We start from the raw sequence: 27,615 nt of genomic DNA, 5'->3' as shown, positions 1-27,615 counted from the left end.
AAAAAAGAAAAAATGCTACAATCACATAAAACCTTTATTTTAATAAAGAAAAATCTCAAAAGTGTGAAGCTACTGTTTGACCACATAGCCTCCCTCTAGGTCCATACACTTGGGAGAGCAATGTTCTCGTCTCTGACTCTTCCTACAGAGTGCTTTGTTCTTTGATTTCCATGATGTCAAAATGGCAGTTTTGGTATCGTTGAGTGAATTCACCTCACATTGCTTATAAAAGTTCTTTGAGTTTGGGAAACCTTCTGAAGGAACAAGATCAGGGTTGCAGGGCAGTTGGGTAGGGTTTCCCAGAGAAATTTTGGTTGGACTGTCCTTACCACCTTGAAGAACGTGCAGATGCATTCTCGTGATGGAAAAATAATTCTCAGGACAACTCTCTCAAAATGCAGTTTTCTAGTTTCTTTAACTTTCTAATGAGCCCTCGTGCATATCTGGGGTTCTTTGAGAAAAATCAATCAGGATTACCCTTTTGGGGAAAAAGTTCATAACCTGAGCTAACTTCTCTGGCTTAAGTTTTAGCTGACCCAGAAGATCCCCTTAGAAGCCACTCTTTTGATTGGACCTTTTTGAAGGAGCTCTTTAATGAGTCTAAGACAAGTGTATTACTGAGAGATTCTCTCCAGCCATCCCCTGATCACAAAGACATGCTTACATGCCTTTTGTTCTGAATAAACCCGTGCATGTGTGAACTAGAAGCCTGTACTCCTATGTGAATTGCCACTGATGAAAGATTCCCAATAAAATAAGTACTGGTTTCTCCTTAGACACTGAAGGCTAAAGGCAGCGAGATGACATATTTAATGTGCTGAAAGAAAACAAAGCTAAGAATTCTGTCTGGCGAAATTGCTCTTCAAGAGTAGGAGCAACATCAGAACATTCTCAGATAAACAAAAGCTGAGGGACTTCATTCCGACCAGACTGGCTATACAAGGAATATTAAAGGGAATCCTTCAGCTAGAGAGGAGAGGATCTTAGACAGAAATGTAAAATTGTGCATAGAAAAATATCTCCATTCAAGGCATGAGTAAGTATAAGGGCCAGTTTTAGATATTTTTGCTTGGTAAATTAAAATATGTATACATGTAAGTTATAGGATACATGAGCAGAGAGGTAACAGGTAATAACTGAATGGGAGGGTGGAAAGCAGTATAGAATAAGGGTTTTGTGAATTACTGAAGTTGGTGTCCATTTAAGCCAGGCTGTTATGAATGCCTGATGTTTAATGTGAGATTCTGCTGCCCAAGAGGCACGTGGACTTCATGCCTGCTGCATAGCCCCTCAGCTACTGTGCCATTAGGGAGCCGGGCTACATGATCTCCAGCTCGGTCATTTCGTGGTTCATTGTCCACCATCCCAATTTAAAACGAAAAGGAAAACCACAACGCAACCGACTCCCGTCCCATGATCTGGTCCAGCTCTTGCCTCAAACCCTAGTCCCAGTGACAATGGACCCAAAGCCCCCAAGGAACCCTTTATTTAGAAAGGGCTGGAGGGAAAGATCAAACTGGATCGGGGAGTGTGTCCTGAACCGTCCACTTTGCTGGTGCTGATTTTGCTGAGCCCGAAACCTCTTCTGGGAGAAAGACGAGACCTCTACTTCCGTCAAGACAGGGCAAGATATGACAAAATATTAATGTATCAATTATCAAGGGTTCATAAGGGAGGGGGGAGCGGGGAGGGAGGGGAAAAATGAGGAGCTGATGCCAGGGGCAAATATTTTAAGAATGACGAGGGCAATGAATGTACAAATGTGCTTGACACAATTGATGTATGTATGGATTGTGATAAGAGTTGTATGAGCCCCTAATAAAATGATTAAAATAAAAAGTGCACTACATGATTGTTTTCCCATTAGAAAGTTAAAATGTATTAAAATGGCAATTAGCCATTTAAAAATTATACAATAGCATATATTAAAATGGCAATTTGCCATTTTAATATATGCTATTGTATAATTTTACTATTAGTTACTATGTAATTTTTAAATAAATCATGTTACTCTGAAACCTTGAAATAAATGTTATAGAATAAAAGAAAAGAAAAAGCTGCATCGACTGCATGGCTGTAGCTCTTCTAGCCCATGCTTTCATTAGCCATTATGTTCTGTATCATTTCTTAAATTTTAAAACACAGGTCTGTTGCAATTACATTTATTTGTCTTTATGGATATGCTTAATATTTATTCATCCTTTTTTAATCAACAGAGAAACACTGGTTAATGCTTTGGAAATATATTTGAGGAGCTCAACAAATGTCTAATAGACTCCTTTGAAGAAAGGAGGTGGAGAAGCCAGGAAGGACAACAGCACTGGAATATTGCAAAGCATTTTATTCATCCAGTAAAATGCATGGCGCGATACTTCATAGGCTTCTGAGGTCTGGCTTACACCTCGTTCACTCTCGAGAATACCTGCACTGTTCGTGAACCTGAAGGTTATTAACGAAACTGTGTGCGGTCTTCCTTACATTATTTGCTGTGGCCCCCAATTTAAAAATATGTAGGGTGGCACTGATCTCAGGCAATAACCCTCCTACCATTCCCTCCCCTTGCTTAGAAAGAAGTCTGCTCCTTCGGGCCCTAAAACTGCTAATAAAGGCTTATTAAGAGGTCACACATTAAAAAAATTTTTATTTTTTTGCCATTTTGAGCTGAAGTTTCCTCTGAGGTGGAAACGCTTAAAATCCTCCTCCTGGTAACACTTAACCCCAAGACTTATGTTGTTAGAAGATAGCAGTGGCCGTGTTAGAACAGAGACCCCATTAATCCTCTGGGTCCTGGAAACTATTGGAAACTTCTACTTCATTCAGCCTGAGAAATCCTTCTGTTCTCCAACACCCGTTTAGGCAAGAATCCAAGGCCTGTGTAGACAAAGAACTGTACCATACATTTCTTTCAGATGTAATCCTTTTGTGCGGAATACTAGACATGAAAAACCACAGCTGCTCTGGGACCCAAGACTTTGTCTTCAAAAGCAGTGGAACCCATTAGATCTTCCTCTACCCGGGGCTATGGAACAGTGATCTTACCAGGCTCGTTAGCAGTGATCCTGCAGGACTTGACAAACCAAGCTAGGCCTGTGCAAGGTGTCGGAAGATACACTCCTGGTATCCACTTAGGTAAGATCAGAGCAAACATTCTCAGCGCTTACTGGGACGGGCTATTCAATTTGCAGTTGGGTTTAATTTGGTTCTCTACAGCCAGTCAGCCCCTTGAGCACTGTAACGTTTATTTTAAATGATGCTAGTGGCTAAGCTTCCCCCTTTCTCTCTCATTTGGTTCTTCTGAATGATTCTAAATCATGTCGCTGGTTGCTTAATGGGATGTTTTATTTGCTACCCTGCCCCTCACTTCATGCTCATAAAATCCGAAGGATCTAGAAGCTACAAAGTCCTCGGTGTACGCTTACTCGCCACTTGATAAATATTACTTGTTGAGGATGGTGATTAAGTTTGTAATGATCCCAGAATTCAGATCTGGACAGTATTTGGAATTTTAGGGCTCTTGTTAGGCCGCGCCTTAGAGGGGTATGAGGCCGGGTCTCTTCATTTGGCCAAGTAAAGCCAAGAATAAAACAGTAAAAATCCGATTTTATCTAGCCACATTTTGGCAAAAAAACAAAAAGTGGCCTGGGAGGTCCATTTTGCAAATATATCTGATTGTCTTCGTAAGCAACCGCTAACACTGAAAGGAAACATTGGTATAGGGATTAATTCCACTTCCAATTCAACCTTGAAAATCAGCCACCACGGTCTGACGGCTGCTTTGAAGGAGTTCTTGGAGAGTTTGCCTCTGTGGTCCTTTCAAAGGCACCAGGTTGATTCTCAGAAAAACGACACCTGTTCTGTCCTTCCCGCGAATGGTTGAAGACAAGCTCCGATTCCTTCCCATCCCACCATCCTCCGGGAGCCCCCACTGGATGAATAATCAAGCGAGACCAGGACATTTTGAAGGGAAAAGTGCGTGTGTGTGCGTGTGGTTGTTATTGTTGGGGGTGCAGTGGGTGGGTGTTCTTTACCATGGACTAGAACTTCATGTGCACAAGGCTGGCCCAGAGGAAGTTGATGGTATTTTGTGGCAGTTGGCAGGCTGGGAGGGAGTCTAAGGAGAAGGTCCAGGTTTCCTAGCACAACACTAACTAAAGGAGAGCCAGCTTCCAAGGCCTAGAGGAACTGACTGGCTGGGAAAACGGAAGAGAGGCTATCTCCAGACAGCCTCCATCGTGGCTCGTGGTGACAGGATGACTGGGTCCCACAGTGACATCCACACCCCCGCACTCCTGAAGGCTCTGTAAATGAAAGGCGACGGAGTCTAAAGGAACACGACACGACAGCCAGTTTATAAATCTGCATAGGTGCCTCAGCCCTTAGATCTGTTAATATGTAAACAGTAGCTTCCCGGTCTATGCCGGAATAAGAATATATTCTAGAAATATTACAGGCAAGAAGTTTAAACGATCACAAAATGGTTTAAAATATTGCATCCCTTGGCTCAATTCTGGTGGCGAAGCAAAGGGTGGTCCCCTCTTTCTCACATTCAGACCAGAACATGGTCTTTTATCAAGGCAGACACCATTGAAGTGTCCTGAGGTGGCCCACGCACCCGACTGCCAAATTGTGTGATAAAGCAGGAATGTGCTCTTCTATTGCGTGCACATGGCCTTTCTCATCTAACACTGCTCTGTTTCTCCCACTTGCTTGACTAGGTGGTAGGATTTTCCTTAGAGTGCCGTTGACACCTCACTGGCTGATCCGAAGTCTTACTCATCCAAGGAGAATGCACATCCCCTGGCCAAGGGCCTACACGCTGCTCCTCGTGCTATCTTCTCCGTGCCCTCTGAAAGCAGACTGCCTCAGTTTACCCGACACTCCTTACCAGCCCGCCACAGACACCGGCTTAGAAGGTGGACAATTTAAAAACTGTCTGGAAGGCTCATCGGGGAAAGAAGAGAGAAAGGACTATCATTGGTGGCAGATCTAGAGGAGGTACCTGAAGGTCAGTCTCGCTTTGCCCCACACCAGTCCTGACTGAGGGGGCTGCCTCGAAGTGTTGCTAGCCCTTCGAGACAGTGTCTGCAACGACGAAGCTTTGGGACAATTCAGTCAGTCCTGCAGCTCTGAAGGGGTGGACAGGTAAGAATAGGTCCTCTTTTCCTTCCTTTTTTCAAACAGAAGGCCACATGGGCTGATGTACTGATGGACTCCGAGAAGGGTTCTCATGAAGCCCTTTTAGGGGAGCGGCACAGCACTGCGAGCATGTTACATTAGTTCTCTCCAGCTGGGGGGGAGGGGGGAGAAAAAGGAGCACTGGACATTCTAAGTAACTAGCAGGAAATCAAATTGGTTTATTGTTTCTGCTGATACATGGACAGAGAAGAGCACGTTTGAGGCCTGGGGAGGGCGGGAGTTTAGAGGAAAGGAGTGTGCCACTGCTTCTGAGCAATGGAGGAAGAGAAAGGAAGGGGCTCGCTGTCTACAATGAAACATGTTTTTAAGAAGGGCAACTCTCATCAGTGGTAGTAATGGCCACTGGCCTCGAGGTCCTCCCTTTCCTCCTGTCCCGCCCCCCCTCCCCTTCCTCCTCTCTGGTATTCCTGGTGCACACCTAGAGCCAGGCTGAGCCAGGCGAGGTGGTTTCTGTTAAGGCACCACTGTTGAAAACACATGCAGTGTGGAGCGCAGTTTTGCTTATGTGTGGGGCTTTCTTTCTCTAATGATCCTGTTTTTGGACTCTCAGTGTTGGAAAGGAAGCAGATCACGTCACTTGGCTTTTGCACACTGCTTGAAAAGCCAGCACAGTCCCTGGATGTCACCTTCAGCTCCATCCCCACCCTGCCCAGCTAAATGGATGTACAAATCTGAGGTCAGTACAGTGACGGTCACACAGTGATGAAAGCTAAGAGTCCTCTGGGATTGTGCCAGTCTCTCAGTTAGTTGGCTCTTGAACATAGACTTTTCTGAGTTTCGATGCTGGCATCTGGAGCCATCTTGGGCCAGGTGTGCAGAAATGCCAGGGAACCAGCAGGGGTCCATTCAGCCACTTGGGTATCTAAATGCAGGTTAGTTCGCATTTCCACTCTGCTTCTATTCTGGAGAGTACACTTCTAAAAGCTTGTTAGAAAGCTGGTCTGAAAGAACCCAGGCTTTAAGGAGCATTAGAAAGCATGAACTACAGAGGAGACCTCGACACCCCAGCAGCAACCTTTCCAACTCCAGCTAAGGATTTCTTGTCTCTCTCACAGGACAGCACCACCACCAGCTCGCGGCAGTACCACCGTCACAGACAAGCTCCAAAAGTCACCGGAGACAAGCATTTCAACCTCTTCTTGTGTGATTTCCCACCCCGCGCCTTCCTCTTATGGACTTATCTGAATCTCATCTCTTGGTCCGTCCCCTGATGGCTTTCCTGGAAAATGAACTGTCATTAATAAAATGGCCAAAAGAAGGAAAGGAAGAGAAACTCGAGGTGAAAATGATCTCCAACCCGGATAACCTGTGCCTGGACGACAGCATGCTGGCCCGGCAGTAACTTCCAGAAGAATCATGGCATTGTCCTGACACTGGCCCTTAAGCGGATGTCATTCGATCTGTCTCCCACTTCTTCCGTCCAGAATCACCGATCTCCGCTGGGGCTGGTAAAAACAGCTGGTGGAAGTCTCTAGTCTCTGGCCATTCTTAGGTATGGTCATTTTATTCCTAAGTGTCACCCCTTCTGGTGTCACCCATGTGTTTTCTGCCAACTCCCCACAAAGGAGGCCGGGGGAAACGGCCTGGATGGGACTTCTGATAGGGGACAGCAAGACCCTGGAATCGGTCCCTGCTGATGAGGGAGGAGGGTGGTCCATAATAGGGAAGGGAGGACTGAATAAGATCAGGCTCTGGGGTCTTCCAGGCCGTGCCCTGTGGAAAGGCTTAGAACCCCCGGATGGTCGCTCTATTTTTGAAGAGAGGAGATTGTCCCCAGGTGGCTCGGTCTCTGATGTTCGCTTTCTGCACTGCACTACCGCGTCCTGGGTGGAGAGGCTGTTAGATGAGCCTGCTTCTGGAGAAAGGGTGGGTCCTTCACCCAGGCCGGATGCAGTAGTAGCACCCACTTGTGACAACTCGATGTCTCCTACGTCTTGCTTTGGTTTCTCTCCCGTCGGACTTGCAGAGGAGAGGGGAGAATCATCTTTGGCAGATTTCTGAGAGGTCCCACCCACTGAGCTAGGCTCCTCTGGGCTCTTCTCCCGGGGCTGAGCTGCTCCCTCCCCTGAGCCCTGCGCGGGCAGCGGCTGTGGAATCTGTGTGTACTGAACCTTGGGTGGGATGACGGGGACTGCCCTGGCCTGGCACATTTTGACCATGAAGGAGGTTCTCACAGCTGATACACTCACAGGAGCCGAGTTGCGGCGACCCATGAGGGTGTGAGCAACAATGTCCAGATCTTGGGCATCTTGGGAGTGGACCATCCATGGGTCTGCATTCGAGTGGGATGAGGTCATCTGTGGGGCCTTTGAGTCTCCGGGCTCAGAGAACTGCATTCCAGGAGAACCAAATGAGGCTGCATTCTCAAACCGGAAGAGGTCAGTGATAGGAACCGAAGCGTCCAAGTTGAGGGAAGAAGGCCTATGTTTCCCTTTGGGGGGCCCACACTCGGTGCCCTTCGGCTGTGCCTTCCGGGGGTGTTCTCTGGGCGAGGCACTGTCCTGCACGTGGCCGGGCGAGCCATGCTCAGTGCTCTCTCCCCCAGGAACGCTGCCTCCTCGCTCAGACTGCAGCTGGTCGTGACCCACCTCAGCCGCCATCTCCTTTCCCTCTGCGAGATTTACAGGGCTCGTTTCTGTTGGTTTGGGCTGCATGTCGCCCTGTCCCTTCTGGCTGGGAAGGGCCTCTGTCTCCTGCAGGCCAGAGAACTCTCTAAATGACCTTGGGGCTTTCTCTTCCCAGCCTGCCAACAGCATCCCTCTCCTGGAGGTCGGCGGTGGCAGAGGGTCGCAACTCTTCTCGGAGTCGAGGTTAGCACAGCTGCTGGAGAGGCCATCGAGCGTCCACGAGCTCCGATTGGTGGTCGTCTTGCTGTCAAGCGAATGGCTCTGGCGGAGGCTGGGCCTGTGGGAAAGTCGCTTCTCCAACCGGAGACCCTGGAGGCCCTGCCCCTGGGTCCCTTGTACATCCTTGAGGGTGGGGGAGTGGAGGGGACTCGTCACCCACTGGGGCTCCTCCCAGGGCTCCACCATCTCCAGGCCATGCGGGGCAACGGCTGTCGCGGCGTCATCTTCATCACAGTCTGAGGGCTCCTGTGTAGAATTGGCTACTTCCCCCTCTCCGAGCGGGGGGATCTCGACCTCCCATAGTGGGCTTGCAACACCAGGGTCCTTGACCTGCAGGGCAGCAGTCTGCGGGTTCGGCTTTCCCCCCGGTCCAGGGTTAGACGCCTCTCCCGGACGAAAATCGCCTTGGGACGTCAATTGGTCTCCACAGGGATTTGTCCTCAAATCTCTGGCTGGGTCAGCTCTTTCAGGGCTGCCCTTGGTCGGCAAGGGTCCAGGGGCCTCCTCGAGGGAAGTTGGAGGGGGAGGAGCAGGCTGGAGCGGCAGAGACGGCGGCTTCCCGGGGGCGCTCCCCTCGTCCAAGGCCACTATCTGCAGGGGACACGGGCTGGCGGGGTCAGGGCGCTGGCTCCCACGGAGGCTGCTGGTTGGCACAGGCTCCTCCCCACGGGCTGCAGATGAAGCCGCCAGCGTGCTAGGATTGGCTCGCTCTTCCAGGGGGGCGGGGACTGGGGCGGAGCTCCGAGGAGCCTCTGGGGAAGCCGAGGGCTCTGGACTTGACTCAGGGATAGGCAGGGTTGGGCTGTTCTTTGGAAGTGACCTTGGTGGAGGCGGCGAAGAGAGCTCCTCCTCAGATTCAATGATTTTCAGCTCTTGTTGAATCTCCGGCCAGATGAGGGCATTGGCTTGATCATCTTCATCCTGAAAAACATCAAGAAACCGATTAGTTTAGCACTAAAAGCTCTCACCCTTGCTAGCCACACTGTCTCCCAGGGAGAGCGGAAGGGCTGGAGCAGTGCCGGGCCATGCTGCCTCAGCAAATAAAGGATGCATCTTTACTAAGGGCTGCAGATACCGATTGAGTGCTTACAGGAAATAAAAGCAATCAATTGGCATGGAGTTGATTCTGTGTGTGTCAGAGCAGAACTGTGCTCCTCAGGGTTTTCATTGGCTGTTTTTTCAGATGACCACCGGCCCTTTCTTCCAAAGCAGCTATGGTAGTTACATAATCTGGTGTTGATTTGAGACTATTAAGAGTGAAGGGGTGGTATGTAGCCTGTCAATCAGGTCCCAGCTTGATGACATCATTTGGAGGCAGTAAGGAGATAATAGCTCTCTGGAGTCAGGACACTCGCTCCCTCCCTGGGACACATTCCTGTTGACAAGCCACATGGAGCTGCACTGGTAGAGCCAGAGCCCTGGAGCTGGAGGAGCCACGTGGAGAGCCACACCAGCGCTAAGATGCTTCTACTGCCACTGGATCCACAAGACTTTCCACTCACTGGCCTGTGATCTTCCTGCACTCAGCATCATTGCATGTGTTGTGTTGAGTCTGAAGAGGAATTTAGACTGGTATCGGACATATGGGCTAATATTGGAAATGTGGACTTGATCTGGACTGGGCTGGGATGTTTTCTTAATATACAATTACTCTTTATATAAAGCTCTTTCATATATACATAAGAGTGTCTATGAATTTGTTTCTCTAGTGTACCCGGATTAACACAGCACTCCTGTGTGGATTCTGTTTGGTTAGGAGCTGAGAATTGGCACCTACCCAGAAATTCTTGAGTGCTACCTCATGTGCTACAAAACACATTAAATATATGTTCTTGTTTAGTTTTCACAACAACTTAGGAAATAAATACTCTGAGTTGCTCCCAAGGGAGCCCAGGTGACAGGGGGGTTGACATTGGGCTGCTAATCTTGGGAACCCCAAGAGGCATTTGCATTCTATCCTAAAGGGTCGCTATGGGTCAGAACTGACTTGAAGACAGTGGGCTGGGTTGGAAATCATCACTCCCATTTTACAGATGAAGAGACCCATGTTCAAGTGGATGAAACCACTTACTTAAGTTGCACAGGACTAGAGACCAGGCTGCGGCTCTGCCTACACCAGATCATGAACGCACAGTCCCTGGACACTGTGACCACACAAAATCGGCGAGCTCTCTGGTCTCCTTTTTCATTTTACCTCAGGTTTACGTGAAGCCACAAAAGAGTAAGTGGACTGAAAATTGAATTGTTATCCTAACATTTGCTTTCCAGGTAAATATGAGGGGATTCCCTCCCCCACAACAATGGGTTTTCCCCCCCGCAAAGCTATGCATTTAATTTTTTTTACAAAACAACCTTATCAACTTCAAGGTACTTGCTAAGACACTTGATGCATTTCTCAAATAGGCGATGCCATTCTTGGAAACACTTTCAAACTCATCTGATTGGATGGCTGACAGCACCTCCCTCGTTTTTTCTTCACCTCTCCTTTGTTGTCAAATTGCTGTCCTTCCATGTCACTCTTCATTTGTCGAAACAAGAAGTTGCACGGAGCAAGGTCGGGTGAGTAAGGTGACAGGGGCAAGAGTGGCATGCTGTTGTTTTGCCAAAAACGGGTGCACTGAGATGGCTGTGTGAGCAGGTGCATTGTTATGGTGGCAAAACCAGTCCCCCATCTTCCACAAATCAGGCCTTTTTTGTCTCACAATGTTCTGCAATCTTTTAAGAACCTCTAAATAGAAAGCTTGATTAACAGTCTGACCCTGTGTAAAGAACTCCAAATGCACTACAAATCCATTCAGGAAGTTGACAGATGTCCAGAATGAGGTTTGTCAACAATCGACATTTCACCTTTTTTGAAACGAGAAAACCACTTGTACACTTGAGTTTTTCCCATAGTGCTGTCCTTGTAAGCTGTGTTCAACATCACAACAGTTTCTGTGGCATCCCACCCCCTACAGCAAGAAAGGAAATTTCATAGCCATACACTGTTCTCTTAAATCGGCCATCACAAAAAACAAGGTTCGAGTGAAACTGCTTTTAGGAAAACTCACTGTGATCAACGTGAACCTTCCCAGGCGACGCCACTGGGTGCACTAACTCAGAGTGAGTTGCTCAATGCTAGCCTCGTGCGAAAAATTCGTACTACATATGAATGCTCTGTTCCACCCAGCACCACTCCATTTTCTTGGGGTACCCCCTCGTATGTTTTTTTTCTCCCCTGATTACCAAAGAAATATACATTCTGTGTGGGAGAAAAATGTAAATATAGATAAAATATAAAGAGAATACAAAAATAGCAAACTATTACATTGCTGGTACCCTCAGATAGCTAGGGTTCACATGATGGGCTTCTCTTTTCTGCAGTTATTGAACCACCTCATCTTCCTCCATCTGGTCTTCTGTCTGTGTGTCCCCACCTCTCATCAGCAGTTCAGATTCTCTTTCTTCTCTGGACTCTTCCCTCTTGCTACACCAAGCCCAAAGCTGCAGGTAACAAATAGCTGGAGAGGGGGCCTGGGCTGGACCAGGGACACACATTGCAGTCTCACTGACTTCCTGCTCATGGTCTAGTCTTGCAAGGAGACACAGTTCAGGGAAGCTGGTCAACCCTGTGGGGTGTGGGTTTCGGAGAAGTCTTCCCTGCACTGGTTTCTCGGTTTCTCTAACCACACATGGCTTCAGTTAAAGTTCTTTATGCGGATCTTATCTTTCCCACCTGGCTACGCTCCTTGAGGTTAAGAATTGTGTTTTATTCATCTTTGATTCTTCAGGGTCAAATGGTGTCGGGTACACTGTAAGTAGTTGCTGAAGAAAGGGCCTTTTGCCCAGGATTGATGAACCTTTAGAGACAATGAGTAGTATAAGGGTTCCTGGGGGGTAGGGTGGAGGTGGGGGGGTGCTGTAAAGGGGAGATAATATCAAGGAGTTCAAGAAAGAAGAAAATGTTTTGAAACTGATTATAGTAGCAATTGTACAATAGTGCGCAATGTGGCTGAACCATGGAATGATCTGATTACTCTAAGAGCTCTCTATAAAATGGTTTTGGGGGGAAAATAAAAGAGGGGGAGGAGGACTGTTTCATTGAAATTGATTAATGGCTCTTTTGAAATTCTTGCTTTGGGTACATCTCTAGGAGTAGGATTCCTTAGGAGGCTTGGTGGCATAATGGTTATGAGTTGAGTTGACATCCTCAAGGTTGGCAGTTCCAAACCAGAAGCTGCCCCGTGGGACTTTCTACTCCCATAAACAGTTAGACTCCCTGAAGCTTACAGGGGAAGTTCTACTCTGTCCTACAGGGTCTCTATGAGACAGCATCAGATTGATTGATGGTAGTGAGTTGTAGTGAGATTTCCTTGGTGAAAAGGCAGGGCTCTTTTTGAGATCTGATTCTACTGTGCTGTATTTATTTTTGTTCATTGCTACTTGGCCTACTAGTCTGTGCCCACCATCAGGGCCGGGGAAGTCTTTGACTCATTTCTTGATCTCTTACTAAGAAGTCAATACTAAGAAAAAACTCAGTAGTAAGAAGAACATTTAGATGAGTAAACCAACAGATAAACTTACCTCTGTGGGAAACAGAAAAGTTATTCCCCAGGTTGTCCCCCCATAATATACGCCAAACTGAAGGTGCTGTTTGCAAACACATGGTCACTGACTATACACTTGTAGGTCAACTGCTTAAAGGTTATTGCCTGAAGGTTGTCAACCATCTAAGGCAATCAGGCCCTATTGTCTGTCCCACCCTAGGTAGGTCCCACTCCCTTCTGATAAGGATAATGGATTGTTTTTCAAAGGAGAGCCCCAAAACACGCAAGGTCAAGCCAATTCAGGGACAACCAAGGTTAGGCTGCCATCTTGACTCTAGAGCCCTCCTGTCTTGTTACATATATGCCTTCCTGTCATGCATATGCCTATTGTACACCCCCTTCCTGTTACGCATGTGGTTACCTGTAATTAGAGGAACTGGCACACCCCTGGAGTGCATATAAGCCTTGGTTGGAAATAGATTCTCTCTCTGGCTCCTGAAATTATGGCGGTCCCAAAGGTGACTGCTTGCATGCTTTTTCTTGTCTGACGTCTCTGTAATTTTACCCCTCAATTACACAACTGCCCCTTGGACCCATTCGATTGTACAGGTTGGTACCCCACACACCTCCACGCCATTTTCCACTCTCCTCAGTGCACGTATTTTCTCAGGTCTAAACCCTAGGCGGCCGGCCTGACCCTCCCTTCTTCCTCATTCCTTTATCCATTCCTTCACCAAACCCTGTTTCTACCTTCGGAGTCACCCTCAAGCCCTTCTGTGTGCATCCCCATTGCTCTCAGTCTAGTCCAAGTCACTGGGGCTTGGGGTTTTGTTTTGTTTACCACACTGGCTCCTGCCAGTGTATATGGTCCATTGGCAGGAACCTTGATGGCACAGTGGTTCCTACACTAATCTGCTAATTGAATGATGGGTCAACAGTTGAATGCAGCCTTCAGTCCCCTAGTGAAAGATCTGATACCTTGCTTCTGCAAAGACTGCCATCTTGGAAACTCTATGAGATAGTTCTACTCGATCCTATAGGGTTGTTGTGAGGCAGAATCTACTTGAGATCAACAGGTTTGGGCTTAGTTTAGTTTTGGGCCCATTGTCATCCCTGATGCCTCTCTTGCTTTTCTCTAAGCCATTCTCCTCCCAGAACAGAGTGATCTTTGAAGATGAAATGCCTTCTCTGTGGTCCTTAGGGTAAGCCCCCTTTCCATCCCATGCAGTCCTGCCTAACGTGGCTCCCTCCCTCCTCCCTGCGGGCACCAGCCCAGCTGTCCTGACTTTGTTCCTGTTCCTTGGGTGCTTCAGGGTGGCTCCCACCTCAGGTTCAGGAAACACCTTACCCTCTGCTCAAGTGGCTCCCCCTTCCAACCCTACTGCCACTCTTTCCTCCTTGCTAAGGTCTCATCCAGAACAGTTACTCTTGAGAGAAGCCTTTCTTAATCCTTGGGACACCCCCCTCCCTTTGACTGAGTTAGCTCCTCCTTTTCTAGGTTCTCAAAGCACTCACTCCATGGCTTCAACCAACCAACCAACCAACCAACCAAATCAACCCACCAACCAACCAAATCAACCAACCAACTAACCAAATCAACCAACCAACCCATGAACCAACCAAATCAACCAACCAACCCACCAACCAAATCAACCAACCAATTAACCAAATCAACCAACCAACCAACCAACCAACCAAATCAACCAACCAACTAACCAAATCAACCAATCAACCAACCAACCAAAAGCCAACCAGCTACAGAGATGATACCCACTCATGGAGACCCATGTGTGCCACAGTAAAGGGTGTGTGTGTGTCCAAAGCTGTGACCTTTCAGGGGCAGATCACCAGGCCTTTCTCCTGAGGCACCACTGGGCCAACATTTTGCTTAGTAGGCGAACACATAACCATTTGTACCGCTCAAGGACTCTTCTATGTCAGCCTACTTGCTTAATGACTCTTTCCTACTCAACTGTCAGTGCCGTCTTATTTGCTGCGGTGATTCAGTTTTCAGCCAGTGCTCAGCATGAGCAAAGTTGGTGTTTACATGTGTTTTTAAATGAGTGAACAACTTGCATGTCTTTCCGTGTTCCCATGCACACACCCCGTTTCTCAGAGAAATACCTTTCAACTACTTGGGCTTTCCCAGAATTCAATGTCCATAAAAATATCTGCATACCTGTCTTTTAATAAACACAAATTTGTCTTAGGGAACCCTCCCTCAGCCCGCCTGAGGTCCCATGGCACCCTGGTACTGCCCTAACTCCCAGCACATGGTCCCTTGGTGCAGACCCTGCAAACGGAGTTCTGGGAAGTAACTTCTTGGGCAAAGGGATCTCTATTCCCCTTCGGCACTTTCCTCCGGATCACAAAACTGCCTCCCAGGTGCGGGATCTTCCTTGAGCAGCTCTGGGAAACCTCCCCACATCTTCATCTTATCCAAGAACACCCCAGAAAATCTTTTGGACAAATCTACCTCGAAAAATGGGATGAGGTTTGGTGAGCTTTGGCATCCGTTTTTTTTTTTTCATTAATTAGTTAATTAATCAGTCAATTAATTAGTTAATTTTTGGCATCAGGTTTTAAGGTCTGCAGAAGTCATGAGGGAAAAGGTGGATCCTGGGGATCTCCCAGGAGGTTTTTATAAACCAGTGCCGACAACCATCCATCCAGAATGTCGGGAAGAAGAGGGTGGGGTCCCCATGACAGGTCACTATGTTTTACACTGGGATTTCACAAGGAGGTTTTTGTGCCACTTCTGAGATCGGATGCCACGACTGTCCAAAGACATGTTGCTGGTTGCTGGGGACTTCAGATCAGAAATTGCTACAGCCAGGTCTGTCCTGGATGGTCCCTTCCCACTCACCGTGGGACCTCTGAAAACCGCCACAGCAAAAGGCTCAAGCCAGATGAGAAGGTGGCCTCCCAAGTCCCTTGGACAGAAGCTATTTTGATTTTAAAACTACCAGAAACAACTACTTTAAGCTGTACCAAAGCCCTTGGGAAAAACCGCAAGGTACCTGGCCAGACCAGCAGTGAGTCCCCCTTACCATCTCCTGGAGAAATGCAGCCTCAGCCGTGAGCCGGGGGCTCTCCTGCAGAGCACGAGGCTCCCTGTGGCCAGCCTCTCGAACTGCCTCCACCACCTCCTCAGGATCCAGCCTCTTCTGGAATTCACTGGAATGCTCAGCACCTGGGGGAATTTCTGAGGGGCTCTTCTCCTCCAGCTGGAGGCCTGGCTCCTGGGAGAGGCTTTTGCTGCACTCCATGGCTCCCACTGCTTCCGGAGCCGGCTTGGCATCCTCGGGAGCTGCCTTCTTAGGTGCAGAAGCTGCAAGGAGGATGTGAGACATCAGTTGAAGGAGACGTCATTTCAAGAGAGACCATTTCCAGCACGGTTACTATCATGGAGAAGCCTGGCTCTGCCAGGATGGAGAGGGATCCCTAGCAAAGCCCTGGCCTCAGGCCCCAGAGTCACAACCTGTCAGTGGGCGGACGGATCATCTCTGTTGTCCCAGTGGTGCTCACCCAGGAGCGCTCCACCCCCACCCATGGGATATTAGGCGATGGTCCCAGACATTTTTTGGCTGTCATGTTTGGGAGAGGGAAGAGAAGGGTGGTGTTACAGACATCTACTAAGTCAAGGCCAGGGATGCTGCTACACACCCTACAATGCACAGGTCAACCCCTCACAACCAAGGATCTTCTGATGGGAAATGTCAACTGTTCTGAGGCTGAGAAGCCCTGCTCTAGTGCAAACATTCACTTCACAGGTAAGGAAAGAAATGAGGTCCTGAGAAATCAAGCTGGGTGCCCACAGTCACTGAGATCTACTACTCACCCCATGGGGCAAAGAGGCATGCCAATCATGACTGACAGCTTCCTGGGTGACTCCCTCCCCTGGGCTGTCTGCAGTTCCCAGAGCATCTATTTAAATCATTAAGTTCCAATCTTAAACATCAGCCAAAACAGGGGAAGGGGCGGGCTGATCTCAAGTTTGGCTCCTAATGTCTTCCATGAAGGAGGTCCTATTTCATTGTACAAGGCTATTTTGCCAGTACCGAATTAAGACTATACACCTACCCCACCGGGGCTCCTACCTAAGTATAAAAATCAACCAAACAACAACAAAAAGCCCCCCCAAACTCACTGCTATCGAGTTCATTCGGATTCACAGGGATTGTACAGGGCAGAGTAGAACGGCCCCCGTGGGTTTCTGAGACTGTGACTCTGTACGAGAGGAGAGCCTCGTCTGTCTTCCGCGGGACAGCTGGTGGTTTCCAGCTGCTGACTCTGTGGCTGGCCTCAATTCCCAGGGCTCTTCCTGAAGGATAGTGGCTTCTAAACCAAATCATGGCTGCTTTAGAAAAGGAGCAGTAGGCATACGTGGGGGGAAGACAGACACCTGGTGAGAGCTGTCTGCAAGCCGAAGAACCCAGGAATGCCCAGGGATACCCACAAGGAAGGCACCAACCCAGCTGAGACTGTGATTGGGATGTTGAGCCCCCAGAACTGTGAAAACGCTGAATGCTATTCTTAAAAGTCACCCCTGGTGGAACTGGGATGACCACCGCACCAAGCAATGACCACTGGGAGAGGGAGCCTGCGTTAGTGCATGTCCTAGTGTGGGCTCCCTTCAAAGCAGAGCCTGAGAGAAGGTCTTCGCAGCAGGAAGCAGAATGGCAGGGGAGAGGGCAATGGAGAAATAGTCAGCATGGAGTATGTTGTCCAGCCGGTGACCGCACTTACTCTGGCAGAGGGAACCACACCTCCCCCCAAAGAACAGGAAGACGAGTCATCCACAATTCCCATCTCCTATGAGTTGAGGGCTGCCCAGTTCATTTGCCATGCTTCTGGGCTGTCCCGAACAAGGGCTGGGTGAGACCCTCCCTTCTGAAAAAGGCCCCAGGAAGCCAGAAATACACCTGGGACGGGATGCCTCTGCATGCATAAACACTGTCGCTGCTTGTGCCTGGGACCGAGGACATTGTGGGATAGGGCCTCCAAGCTACAGGGCTCAATAGTGTGGCTATACCACAGTCAGCCAACCAATGTCATAAAGGGGACGCTTCCGTTATTGGTTCTGCTGTTCTCAATAGAGCCGTGGTGTTCTGACGCCATTTTTGTGCTTGGGCAGGAATTTTGAGATCAAGTCTTGAAAATGAAACATCCGGGTCGAGGGAGCGGAAGCAGTTATTTTGAACAACAGGTTTAGCATCCTAGGGGCTGTCTTAGCTGGGAGAACATGTTCATGTCTCTGTTGAGCTCAGGGTCTGCTGACCACTGACTCTGGCCATGAAAAGATGGACTCTGCTATGGATTGAATTGTGTCCCCAAAGATAAAGCAATTCCCACTGCCCTCAAGTTGATGATGACTCAGAGACCCTATAGGGCAGGGCAGAACTCCCCTGTGAATTTTGAGACTCTAACTCTTCAAGAGAGTAGAAAGCCCCATCTTTCTCCCTCGGAGCAGCTGGTGGGTGGTTTTGAACTGTTGACCTTGCAGTTAACAGCCTAACTCGTAACCACTATACCACCAGGCTTCCTATGTGTTGTAAATCCTAAGGCCGACACCTGTGGTTAGGAGCCCTGCTGCACAGTGGCTTAAGCAGCGGGCTGCTGAGCTTAGGGGGTGGGGCTGGGGGGGTATGAGGCTGTCAGCTCCCATAAAGATTTCGGAAACCCTATGGGGCAGCTCTACTGTCCTATATAGGGTTGCTATAGGATCACCTTGATGGTGGTGAGTACACCTGTGTGAAGTTTTTGTTATGCTAATGAGGCAGTATGACTGAAGGGTGTGTTTTGCATCCATCTTTTTTGAGATGCACAAGAGTGGATTGAACAAACGAGCAGACACAAACTGAGGAAGATACGTGCTTCGCGATAGATCGATTACACAGGACTTTCCCCAGAGCAGAGAGAGAGAGGGCTTTCCACTAGAGCCAGTGCCCAGAATCCAGAGTGATAGCTTCCTAAACTGTGAGCAAAGAAACTTGTTTGTTAAACCCACTCACTTATGCTACTTCTGTTACAGCGACACCAGATCACTCAGATAGATTTTTAAAGTGAGGAGTGGAAGGAGGACCTTCGAGGATGGCCTTGGCGCGTCACTCAGTTCTCTGTTGGCACCCAACTGCCTCTGTTCAGACACTGACTGCCCGCACCTACTCTAGCGGACCTGCACCTTCTGGCTTTGCGTCCTTGACGCTGGTCCTCCCTGAGATTCAAATCTCATCCATTCTCCAAAATCTAAACCTACCCATCCCTCCTCTTTGGCACCTTCCCTGATTTGCTCTCTTTGGGCAAACTCCCAGTCTTCTGCAGCACTTACGTGACCAGGCATATGCTGCCAAGTCAACTGTGTATCGTTTCTCTTTTTGAAGGGATGTGGCTTCCACTCCCAGGTAAAACTCTGAGGACAAAGGCAGTACCTGTTCTTAAAAATTAGGTAGGGCCTATCAGGCTAATGCATTTCTGTGGACGGACAGATTTGCAGCTACTTCTAAACTACGGAAGTTTGACCGCACTAAAGGGCAGTGCATCGGTAGGCTCCCAGCCGGGGGATGTTCTGCACCAAGTGGGGTAAACCTTGCTAGGTGGGGACTACTGTTTGCCCTCCCCCCAGTATATCCACTCTCTTCTTCTCCATTTATCAATAGTCTCCTCTAGCTGGGCACATGGCTGTCCAGCTGGCAACAGCATTTCCCAGCCACTCTGGAAGGTAGATGCGGCCACATGAGTTGGTTTTGGCAGGTGGGATGGGGCTGAAAGTGGTATAAGCAACTTCGGGGCCACACCCTCAGGGGGAAGCTACTTGGCTGGCTTCCTCTTGCTGTTCCCATCCCGAAGACAGAAATGTGGGTGTGGTGGAGTTGTGCCAAGTAGACCATGTACACAATGTACGCTTGGGGGTGGCTGATGGTCTGCCGGAACCTGGATGGTCGGCTGCAGGAGGACCACCTGCCTCTAGACTTACAGGATACAAATCAACTTGTATCTTACTTGTGTCATTGTGTTTTGGGGCTCCCTTGGTTATAGCAGCTTAGCCTATACTTTAAGTCACGGAACCATGGGTTTCTTGAACGGACTCTAGGGGAAACACATTTGTTTAGGGCAAAACCAAGTTTTTAGGTAGCACCATCTTTCAGATGGATTAAAATGTAACTATTGAGAAGATGTCTACGGCAAGTTCTTTAGCAAGCGAGTGAGGTGACTTTAACTATTTCTTTAGGGTACTCTGGATTGTCATTTCTCAGGTTTCCATAAAGTGATATGGTTAATGCTGAGCCTCTTCTAAGAAGAATTTCTAAGAGGATGCAGACCAGAATGACTGAAAATTCTAAGGTAATCTGGACAATTTAATTATTTTTCTTTTACTCACTGCTACTGCACAAAAGAAAGAAAAAAGAGAGGATTTTATGAAGGAAGGTCAAGTTCTGGATTATGAATAGTTTTGGAAGAAAATAAGAAACCCTGGCGATTTCCCTGACCTAACTCATTGGGTTTCAGAACCCACGTGGGGGCTCAAGATGTCCCCGTCCTTCTCTGCTCTCCCTTCCCTCCCGGGGGTTCTTTCCCTGCCTCAAGAAAGCCGCTCGCAACTTTAAAAAAAAGAAAAGAAAGGAAGAAACCTTCCAGAGAGAAGGCTATGGTGGACTGTTGTTTCAGAGCCTTCTGGCCTCTCCCTCCAGTCTTTGGTCCTAGATCTAGGATCCTCAACGGGCCTGAGAGCCACACTAATGACAGCCAGAGAGGTAGGCTAGAGTCTCCACTAGTGTCTTTACCCGGCTAATGTAATACAGACCAGGTAGGGCAGTGGGCTAAGTGTTGGGCTGTTAACCAAAAGGTTGGCAGTTTGCACCTACCACCAGCTCCTTTGTAGGAAAAGGCTGGGGCAGTCGGATTCTGTGAAGATGCAACAGGGTGGCAATCCTGGGGTGCCGTTTTACTCTGCCCTATAGGGTTATATCAGACGCGCAGGGACCCTGGAGGGCAGAGTTGAACCACCCCTGTGGGTTTCTGAGACTGTACTCTTTACAGGAGTAGAAAGCCTCATCTTTCTCCTGTGGAGCAGCTGGTGGTTTCAAACTGCTGACCGTGTGGTTAGCAGTCCAACTCATAACCCACTAGGCCACCAAGGCTCCGTATGAGTCAAAATTGACTTGGTGACAGCGAGTCTGTTTGGTTTGGATAGGGCTGGGAGAGTTGGAATTGACTGACCAGCACATAACAACATTCTTAATTACAGAGAAAGGGGGGAAAGGTGATAGACTATCTCCCAAAGGTCCCGTGGTGCCAGGGACCCTCTTTTGGAGAAGATAATCAATTTCACAAAAGCCTTTGTGCCCCCGCCCCTCCCCGAAAACTGGCAACTTTCTCCCTCATCCTGCTTCACTAGGGAACATCTGGCCCAAGGTCTGCACAAGGTCCGTGAAATCAGCACCACCAGCAGTTCCAGCCATCACTGTAGGGGTGAGTTAACTAAACATTTGACCAGTACGGCCCAAGAATGATGAGATCAATATCCAAATGGTCCTTGGCAGAGAAAAGGTTCCCTAGCCTATGTTACTCCGTCCACATCAGCCCATGGGCCATTCTCCAAACAAGGCATTACTTGGTGCCTCGAGTTCTCACTTCTCCTGTGACCCTGCAGGACAGGAGAGGAGAAAAGAACTGATATGCATTGAATATCACAGCGACACTATAGGCCAGGGTTGAGCAAGAACTACGTGTTAGGAACTGCTCTGGGAAGACTGGCGCGCTAAAATCTGTAGCAAACTTCGGCAGAAGGTAAAATGATTAGGATCATTATGTACATTTTCAAGATTTAAAAATGGAGGCACAGAACTATCCTGCTACCCAGGGGGGGGAAAAAAAGGGCAAGTCCTGGGTATGTCAATCAGACAGTCTGGCTCCAGAGGCCACGACTAACCAGCTCACCACCCTGCCTTGCAGGCTCTGTGCCCCCCGCCCATGTCAGCCTGGTTTTTCTGTCTTGGGATGGAAAGCGACCCTTACCCCAGCCCGACACTGTACCTGTAGACGCCTCCGCTCCTGGGAGCTTCTCCTCAGAGCCCTGGAAAGCAAGCTCCTCCAGGCTGGAGAGCGAGGGCAGCTCCTTGGGGGTCGTGCGGCAGGGCGTGCTGTTGCTGCTGATGACCGCCGACACGCGCAGCGGCACGGACACGGCGAAGGGCTCGGAGATGTTGAGCGCCTTGCGCTGGTGGCGGGGCGAGGGCTCCACGTGGAAGAGGCTGCTGGCGAACCCGGATCTGCTCGGGCTGTCGCTGGACGTGTAGAACATGCCCAGCATCTTCGGGGCCGCCTGCTCGTTCTCGGCATCCTCGCTGGGCCGGAAGACCTTCAGCTGCTCGGGCGGGGCCCGGGCCTGCGCGCCCGCATCGAAGCCCCCCTCGGCCCCCGCGGGCATGCCTTCGGGGCCCCAGTCACCCTCCTGCTTGCTGAGGTCGCAGGAGCTGCCGGAACCCGTCGGGTGCATTTTGGACGCGGGAATGAAAAATCCACCAGTGGTAACAGCTCGATTGAAATTTCCTTTGGTTTCTTTCCCTCGTGAAGGAGGAAAACAAATAGGGAGTCAGCAGCGGGGCGTGCACAACATGTACCCAGCCTTCTGTCTGGGTGTGGGGAGAGGGGAAGCAGGCGAGCCGTCTAATACGTTCGGTCCTGGGGGAGGTGGTACTTGCCATACATGCCCACCCTTTGGCCACCCCTTGTGTCTAACTGTTCCATAGGGGTTTCTACAAGACCAGGCCTGCCTGGAGGGGCTTCGGGGGTGGATTCAAACTGGTCATCCAGCGCTTAGCTGTTCCTGTCCAAAGACTCTTAACACAGGCACCTCATTCTAGTACATGCAGATACCTAGCACTGGGTTGACAAGAAAGGATGCGTTTTCACATGGGCAGGGTGCCGTGAGGAGAACATTTACTGTTGTACCAGTTGGGGCTAGTTTTAAGCTTTGCAGTAGAGCAGTTTCCAAAAAGAAATGGCCTAGCAGAGCTGCCATTTGTCAAGCATTCAATATATATCAGAATATCATAAAAAGGCAGATGGGAAATTTTATTGCTTATTTAAAATGGAGGGGGTTAAAAACAAAAAAAACATCAGAATCTTACTTTAAGTCTTTTCTAGTAGATGGACCCAGAGCAAATCTGTCACTGCTACAGAGTGATTCTGACTCCAAGTGACACCATATGACATTTCAGAACAGTCCTTATGGGTTTCCCAAGCTGTAACTCAACAGGAACAGAAAACCTCATCTTTTTTCTGCAGGGCAACTGGTGGTTTCAAACTGCTGACCTTGAGAGTAGCAGTCCAATGTACAGTCCACTATGCCTCCAGAGTTCCTGCTTGACTTCTCAGCAAGGAAACAAAAGCCATTACCAGCTAGATGAGCCACTCCACCCCGCTTTCCCCAGGCCTCCTTCTGTCGATTCAGAAGATGAGAGGCTTGAAGGGTGAATTAACTCAAGGTTAGAAAACTTTGTTGTGAGGATTGAGTTCCTGACTGCCTTAGAAGTGAAGGCAAAGAAAAGGTGCTCATGGGAAATAAAGAAGCTGGTTGATGACAAGTTGCCAGGGAGCTGAATGTAATTTTCCACTAAGTATTATGCTGGGCATTTTATATAGTATTGGCAGTATTTTTAATTCTTAACACCCATTTTCTAAGAATGTGTAATCAATCACCTCTTTCAACACATGAGGAAATTTAGGCTCAGAGGGATTGCATGGCCGACCCATTACCCACAGAAAGGGCTAGGTAGATTCTGAAAAATCTGGGCCAAAGGTTCTGAAACCAAAGCAAATGGATGACCAGAAAGATAAGAGGAAATGTTAAAAGTATCGAGTCAGCTTAAAAAGACCTCACTGATGATCTTAAAAGTTTGGAATCATTGTTTTTAGAAGCTGCTTTAGAGATATTCTGTATTGTTTCAGATGGCTTCATTTATGAGAGAGAAAAGACTCTTGAATTAAAAGCATTAGAAAGTCCTGGAATGGGGGAATCAGACCACACCCAGGGAGGTGCATGTGAGTCCAACAAAAAGAAGGGGAAAGAGGATAGGAGGAGGGAGAAGGGGGGTGGGGAGAACTGAGATGATGACATGGGGGGAACAGGGCACTAACCCACCCAGGGGGAGAGTATTGGTTGTGTCCCCACAGAATTGGAATGTGCATACAGACCCCACCTTGAAGCGCCAAACCAGGAGGACAACATAACACGTGGAGGAATCCATAAAAAGACTTAACTATCGGGCTGTCCCCAACCAGACCCAGCCTGACCCCCACCATGGAAGGGTGTGCCACAGAGAATGACAATAGAATTTCTGGTGGGGGAAAGGAACTGACAAACCATACACAGATGGAAGTGGAAGCAAATGAAGGGGGAGGAAGGGAGCAGAGCAAACCCTGGCTCACCAAGCCCTGAGGACAATAGCCCCACTCAGAGCACCCAATGCACAGAAAGGACCATATGGCCGGCCTCACTACAAGATGCGACATCACACATCTGACCTCACCACACCAAGGAAAACACCAAGGGCGTGCAAGAGAATAGCAAGGGGAGCAGAACTAGGAAGTCCCGAGGGAGTATCAAAAATAGACTTTGGGCCCACATGGAGGAAGCACACCAGCCTGTGTGTGGCCACGAGGTGTAGAAGGGACCAGGTATCAGGCAACAAAGAACAAAAAATCATATCATTGTGTGCCCACATTCCTGATAGGATCACTGAAGACAAATGTGTGCATAAGCAAATGTGGTGAAGAAAGCTGATGGTGCCCAGCTATCAAAAGATATAGCGTCTGGCATCTTAAAGGCTTAAAGATAAACAAGCAGCCAGAGGGAAGAAGCAACAAAGCCCACATGGAAGAAGCACACTAGCGTGTGTGACCACGAGGTGTCGAAGGGATGAGGTATCAGGCATCAAAGAACAAAAAATCTTATCATTGTCAATGAGGGTGTGTGTAGAGGGGAGACCCAAAGCCCATCTGTAGGCAACTGGACACCCCTTAAAGAAGGGTCTTGGGGAGGAGACACACCAGTCAGGGTACAGGGTAGCATCGATGAAACACACAACTTTCCTCTAATTCTTAAATCCTCCCCCTCCCATCCCCGCCACTATCATGATCCCAATTCTACCTTACAAATCCAGCTAGACCAGAAGATGTACACTGGTACAGAGAGGAACTGGAAACACAGGGAATCCAGGACAGATGATCCCTTCAGGACCAGTGGTAAGAGTGGCGATACCGGGAGGGTGGAGGGAAGGTGGGGTAGAAAGGGGAAACTGATTACAAGGATCTACATATAACTCCCTCCCTGGGGGACCGACAACAGAAAAGTGGGTGAAGGGAGACGTCAGACAGTATAAGATCTGAGAAAATAATAATTTATAAATTATCAAGAATTCATGAGGGAGCAGTGAGCAAGGAGGGAGGGGAAAATGAGGAGCTGACACCAAGGGCTCAAGTAGAAAGCAAATGTTTTGAGAATGATGACGGCAACAAATGTACAAATGTGCTTGACACAATGGATGGAAGCATGGATAGTGATAAGAGTTGTATGAGCCCCCAATAAAACTACTACAAAAATTTTAAAAAAAGACTTTAGAACCAGGGTGTGGCACCCCATCAGACCTGACCAGAAAATACTCCTAAAAGTCAACAAACAGAACTTGAACTATTTACAGGTTTTTCTTTTCTTTCTTTTTTTTCTCTTTTTGATTTTGTCATTGATGTTTTTTGTTGTTGTTGCTGTCATCCTCGTTTTGTTTTTCTGTTATTTTGTTTGGCACTGTCCTGTTTTTAGGTGCATATTATTATCTCTGCAAGTCTATCTAGATAAGATAGGCTGGATAAACAATGTGGCGAAGAAAACAATGGAACTGATGGTTGGGGGGTGCGGTGGAATGGGAGAGGGGGAGATGGGAGAAAGGAAGTGGTGTTAACCAACCCAGGGACAAGGGAACAAGGAATGATTCAAAACCAGTGGAAAGGAAGGGGTGGGGAGGCTGGTAGGGAGTGATCAAGGGCAATGTAACCCAGAGGAATTACTGAAACTCAAATGAAGACGGAGCATGATAGTGGGACAAGAGGAAAGTAAAAGGAAAGAGGAAAGAAGTAGGAGGCAAAGGGCATATATAGAGACCTAAATACAGGCATGTACATATGTAAATATATTTATATATGATGATGGAGAAATCTATCTATGTGCATATATTTATAGGTTTAGTATTAAGGTAACAGATGGACATTGGGCATCCACTCAAGAACTCCCTCAATGCAAGAATACTTTGTTCTATTAAACTGGCATTCTATGATGCTCACCTTCCCGACACAATCACTGAAGACAAAGTGGGTGCTTAAGCAAATGTGGTGAAGAAAGCTGATGGAGCCCGGCTATCAAAAGATATAGTGTCTAGGGTTTTAAAGACTTGAAGGTAAACAAGCGGCCCAACTAGCTCAGAAGCAACAAAGCACACATGGAAGAAGCACATTAGCCTGTGTGATCATGAGGTGTTGAAGGGATGAGGTATCAGGCATCAAATAACAAAAAAAGCATATCATTGTGAATGAGGGGGAGTGCAGAGTGGGGAACCAAAGCCCATCTGTAGGCAACTGGATATCCCCTTACTGAAGGGTCTCAGGGAGGAGAGGAGCCAGTTAGGGTGCAGTGCAACAATGATGAAACACACAACTTTCCTCTAGTTCCTAAATGCTCCACCCCCCCAACCTCCCCACTATCAGGATCCCAATTCTACCTTACAAATCTGGCTAGACCAGAGGATGTACACTGGTACAGAAAGGAAGTGGAAACACAGGGAATCCGGGGCAGATGATCCCTTCAGGACCAGTAGTGAGAGTGGTGATACTTGGAGGGTGGAGGGAGGGTGGGTTCGAAAGTGGGAACCGATTACAAGGATCTACATATAACCTCCTCCCTGGGTGACAGACAACAGAAAAGTGGGTGAAGGGAGACGTCTGACGGTGTAAGATGGGACAAAATAATCATTTATAAATCATCAAGAGTTCCTGGTGGAGGTGGTAGCGGGGAGAGAGGGGGAAAATGAGGAGCTGATGATGCTAGGGGCTTATGTGGAAAGCAAATGTTTTGAGAATGATGAGGGTAACGAATGCACAAATGTGCTTCATACAATTGATGTATACATGGATTGCGATGAGAGTTGTACAAGCCCACAATAAGATGATTAAAAAATAAAAAAGTCCTGGAATAACTGTGGGAGAGTTTCAATAGTCTGTCAAGGACGACCTTTGTCTCGAGCTTGTAAGGATACACGCTGGCTGCAGAATAAACATCGAAGTGGAAGGCACAGGCAATGCGGTGGGTTGTCCTTTTGGTGGCAGGTGTCGCCTCAAATGCAACTGTACATGTGTTTTCTTCCAACAAGACTGTCATCGTTTTCAAGCTCCGGGTCCTTACATAGCTAGTGCTCAATCTGTGTTTCCTAAGGAATGGATCAATCTACCAAGCCCAAATCACGACGCCACAAGCATTGTCAAGGTCACGCCTATGGAAGCTTTCAGATCCAAGACACACAAACCTCTAGACAAGAGACACGAGCCTGTGAGGTATAGCTTGGTACTTCCTTTATACCCCAAGGGGGCAGCGCTTCTGCCTCCGGTTTCAGATGTTGAGCATTACCCGGTTCACGTTGGAACCTCAAGTACCCATGTTCTCTAACTGTGGCCAGAGGACAGGAAACTGCTTTTAGGGCTGACTCTAACATAAATTAGGAGAGGGTGGTGGGTTGGGGACTTGTTCATTGAGCGTGATCATGAGGAAATGAGCAGACATAACAGACTATATATACATATGTATATTTACATTTTATGTAAATTTACATATATGTGTATATATATTCTGTATATGGGCTTCAGTCCCTCAAGCCAGGCCAGCAACGAATTGTAAAAGCTTACCTTCTGCAGGCACTGAACACAGCGAGTCCATGCTTTTCGCCGGCCGGATGGTGGCCTTCTCCACTGCAGACAAAAGAACAAATAGCACTGATGGA

The 27,615-nt window shown here is 48.2% G+C and overlaps 1 protein-coding gene across 1 annotated transcript in view; it reads right to left on the bottom strand.

Annotated features, from left to right (window-relative positions):
• Positions 1-5,586: 5,586 nt before the first annotated feature.
• Positions 5,587-27,615, bottom strand: part of ARHGAP31 (Rho GTPase activating protein 31) — a 126,843-nt gene continuing 104,814 nt past the window's right edge. The window contains exons 8-11 of the mRNA XM_045286159.1: positions 27,521-27,583; positions 21,605-22,135; positions 15,619-15,899; positions 5,587-8,963 (exon numbers count right to left, since the gene is read on the bottom strand). Coding sequence (XP_045142094.1) covers positions 6,588-8,963; positions 15,619-15,899; positions 21,605-22,135; positions 27,521-27,583 — 3,251 coding nt within the window. The 3' untranslated portion in view covers positions 5,587-6,587. The remainder of the gene's footprint in view (positions 8,964-15,618; positions 15,900-21,604; positions 22,136-27,520; positions 27,584-27,615) is intronic.

The sequence above is a fragment of the Echinops telfairi genome, unplaced genomic scaffold (assembly GCF_000313985.2).
Source record: "Echinops telfairi isolate 266 unplaced genomic scaffold, ASM31398v2 ScPeMD7_6;HRSCAF=24_0, whole genome shotgun sequence".
Lineage (NCBI taxonomy): Eukaryota > Metazoa > Chordata > Mammalia > Afrosoricida > Tenrecidae > Echinops > Echinops telfairi.
This window is presented reverse-complemented; position numbering and strand designations above follow the sequence as displayed.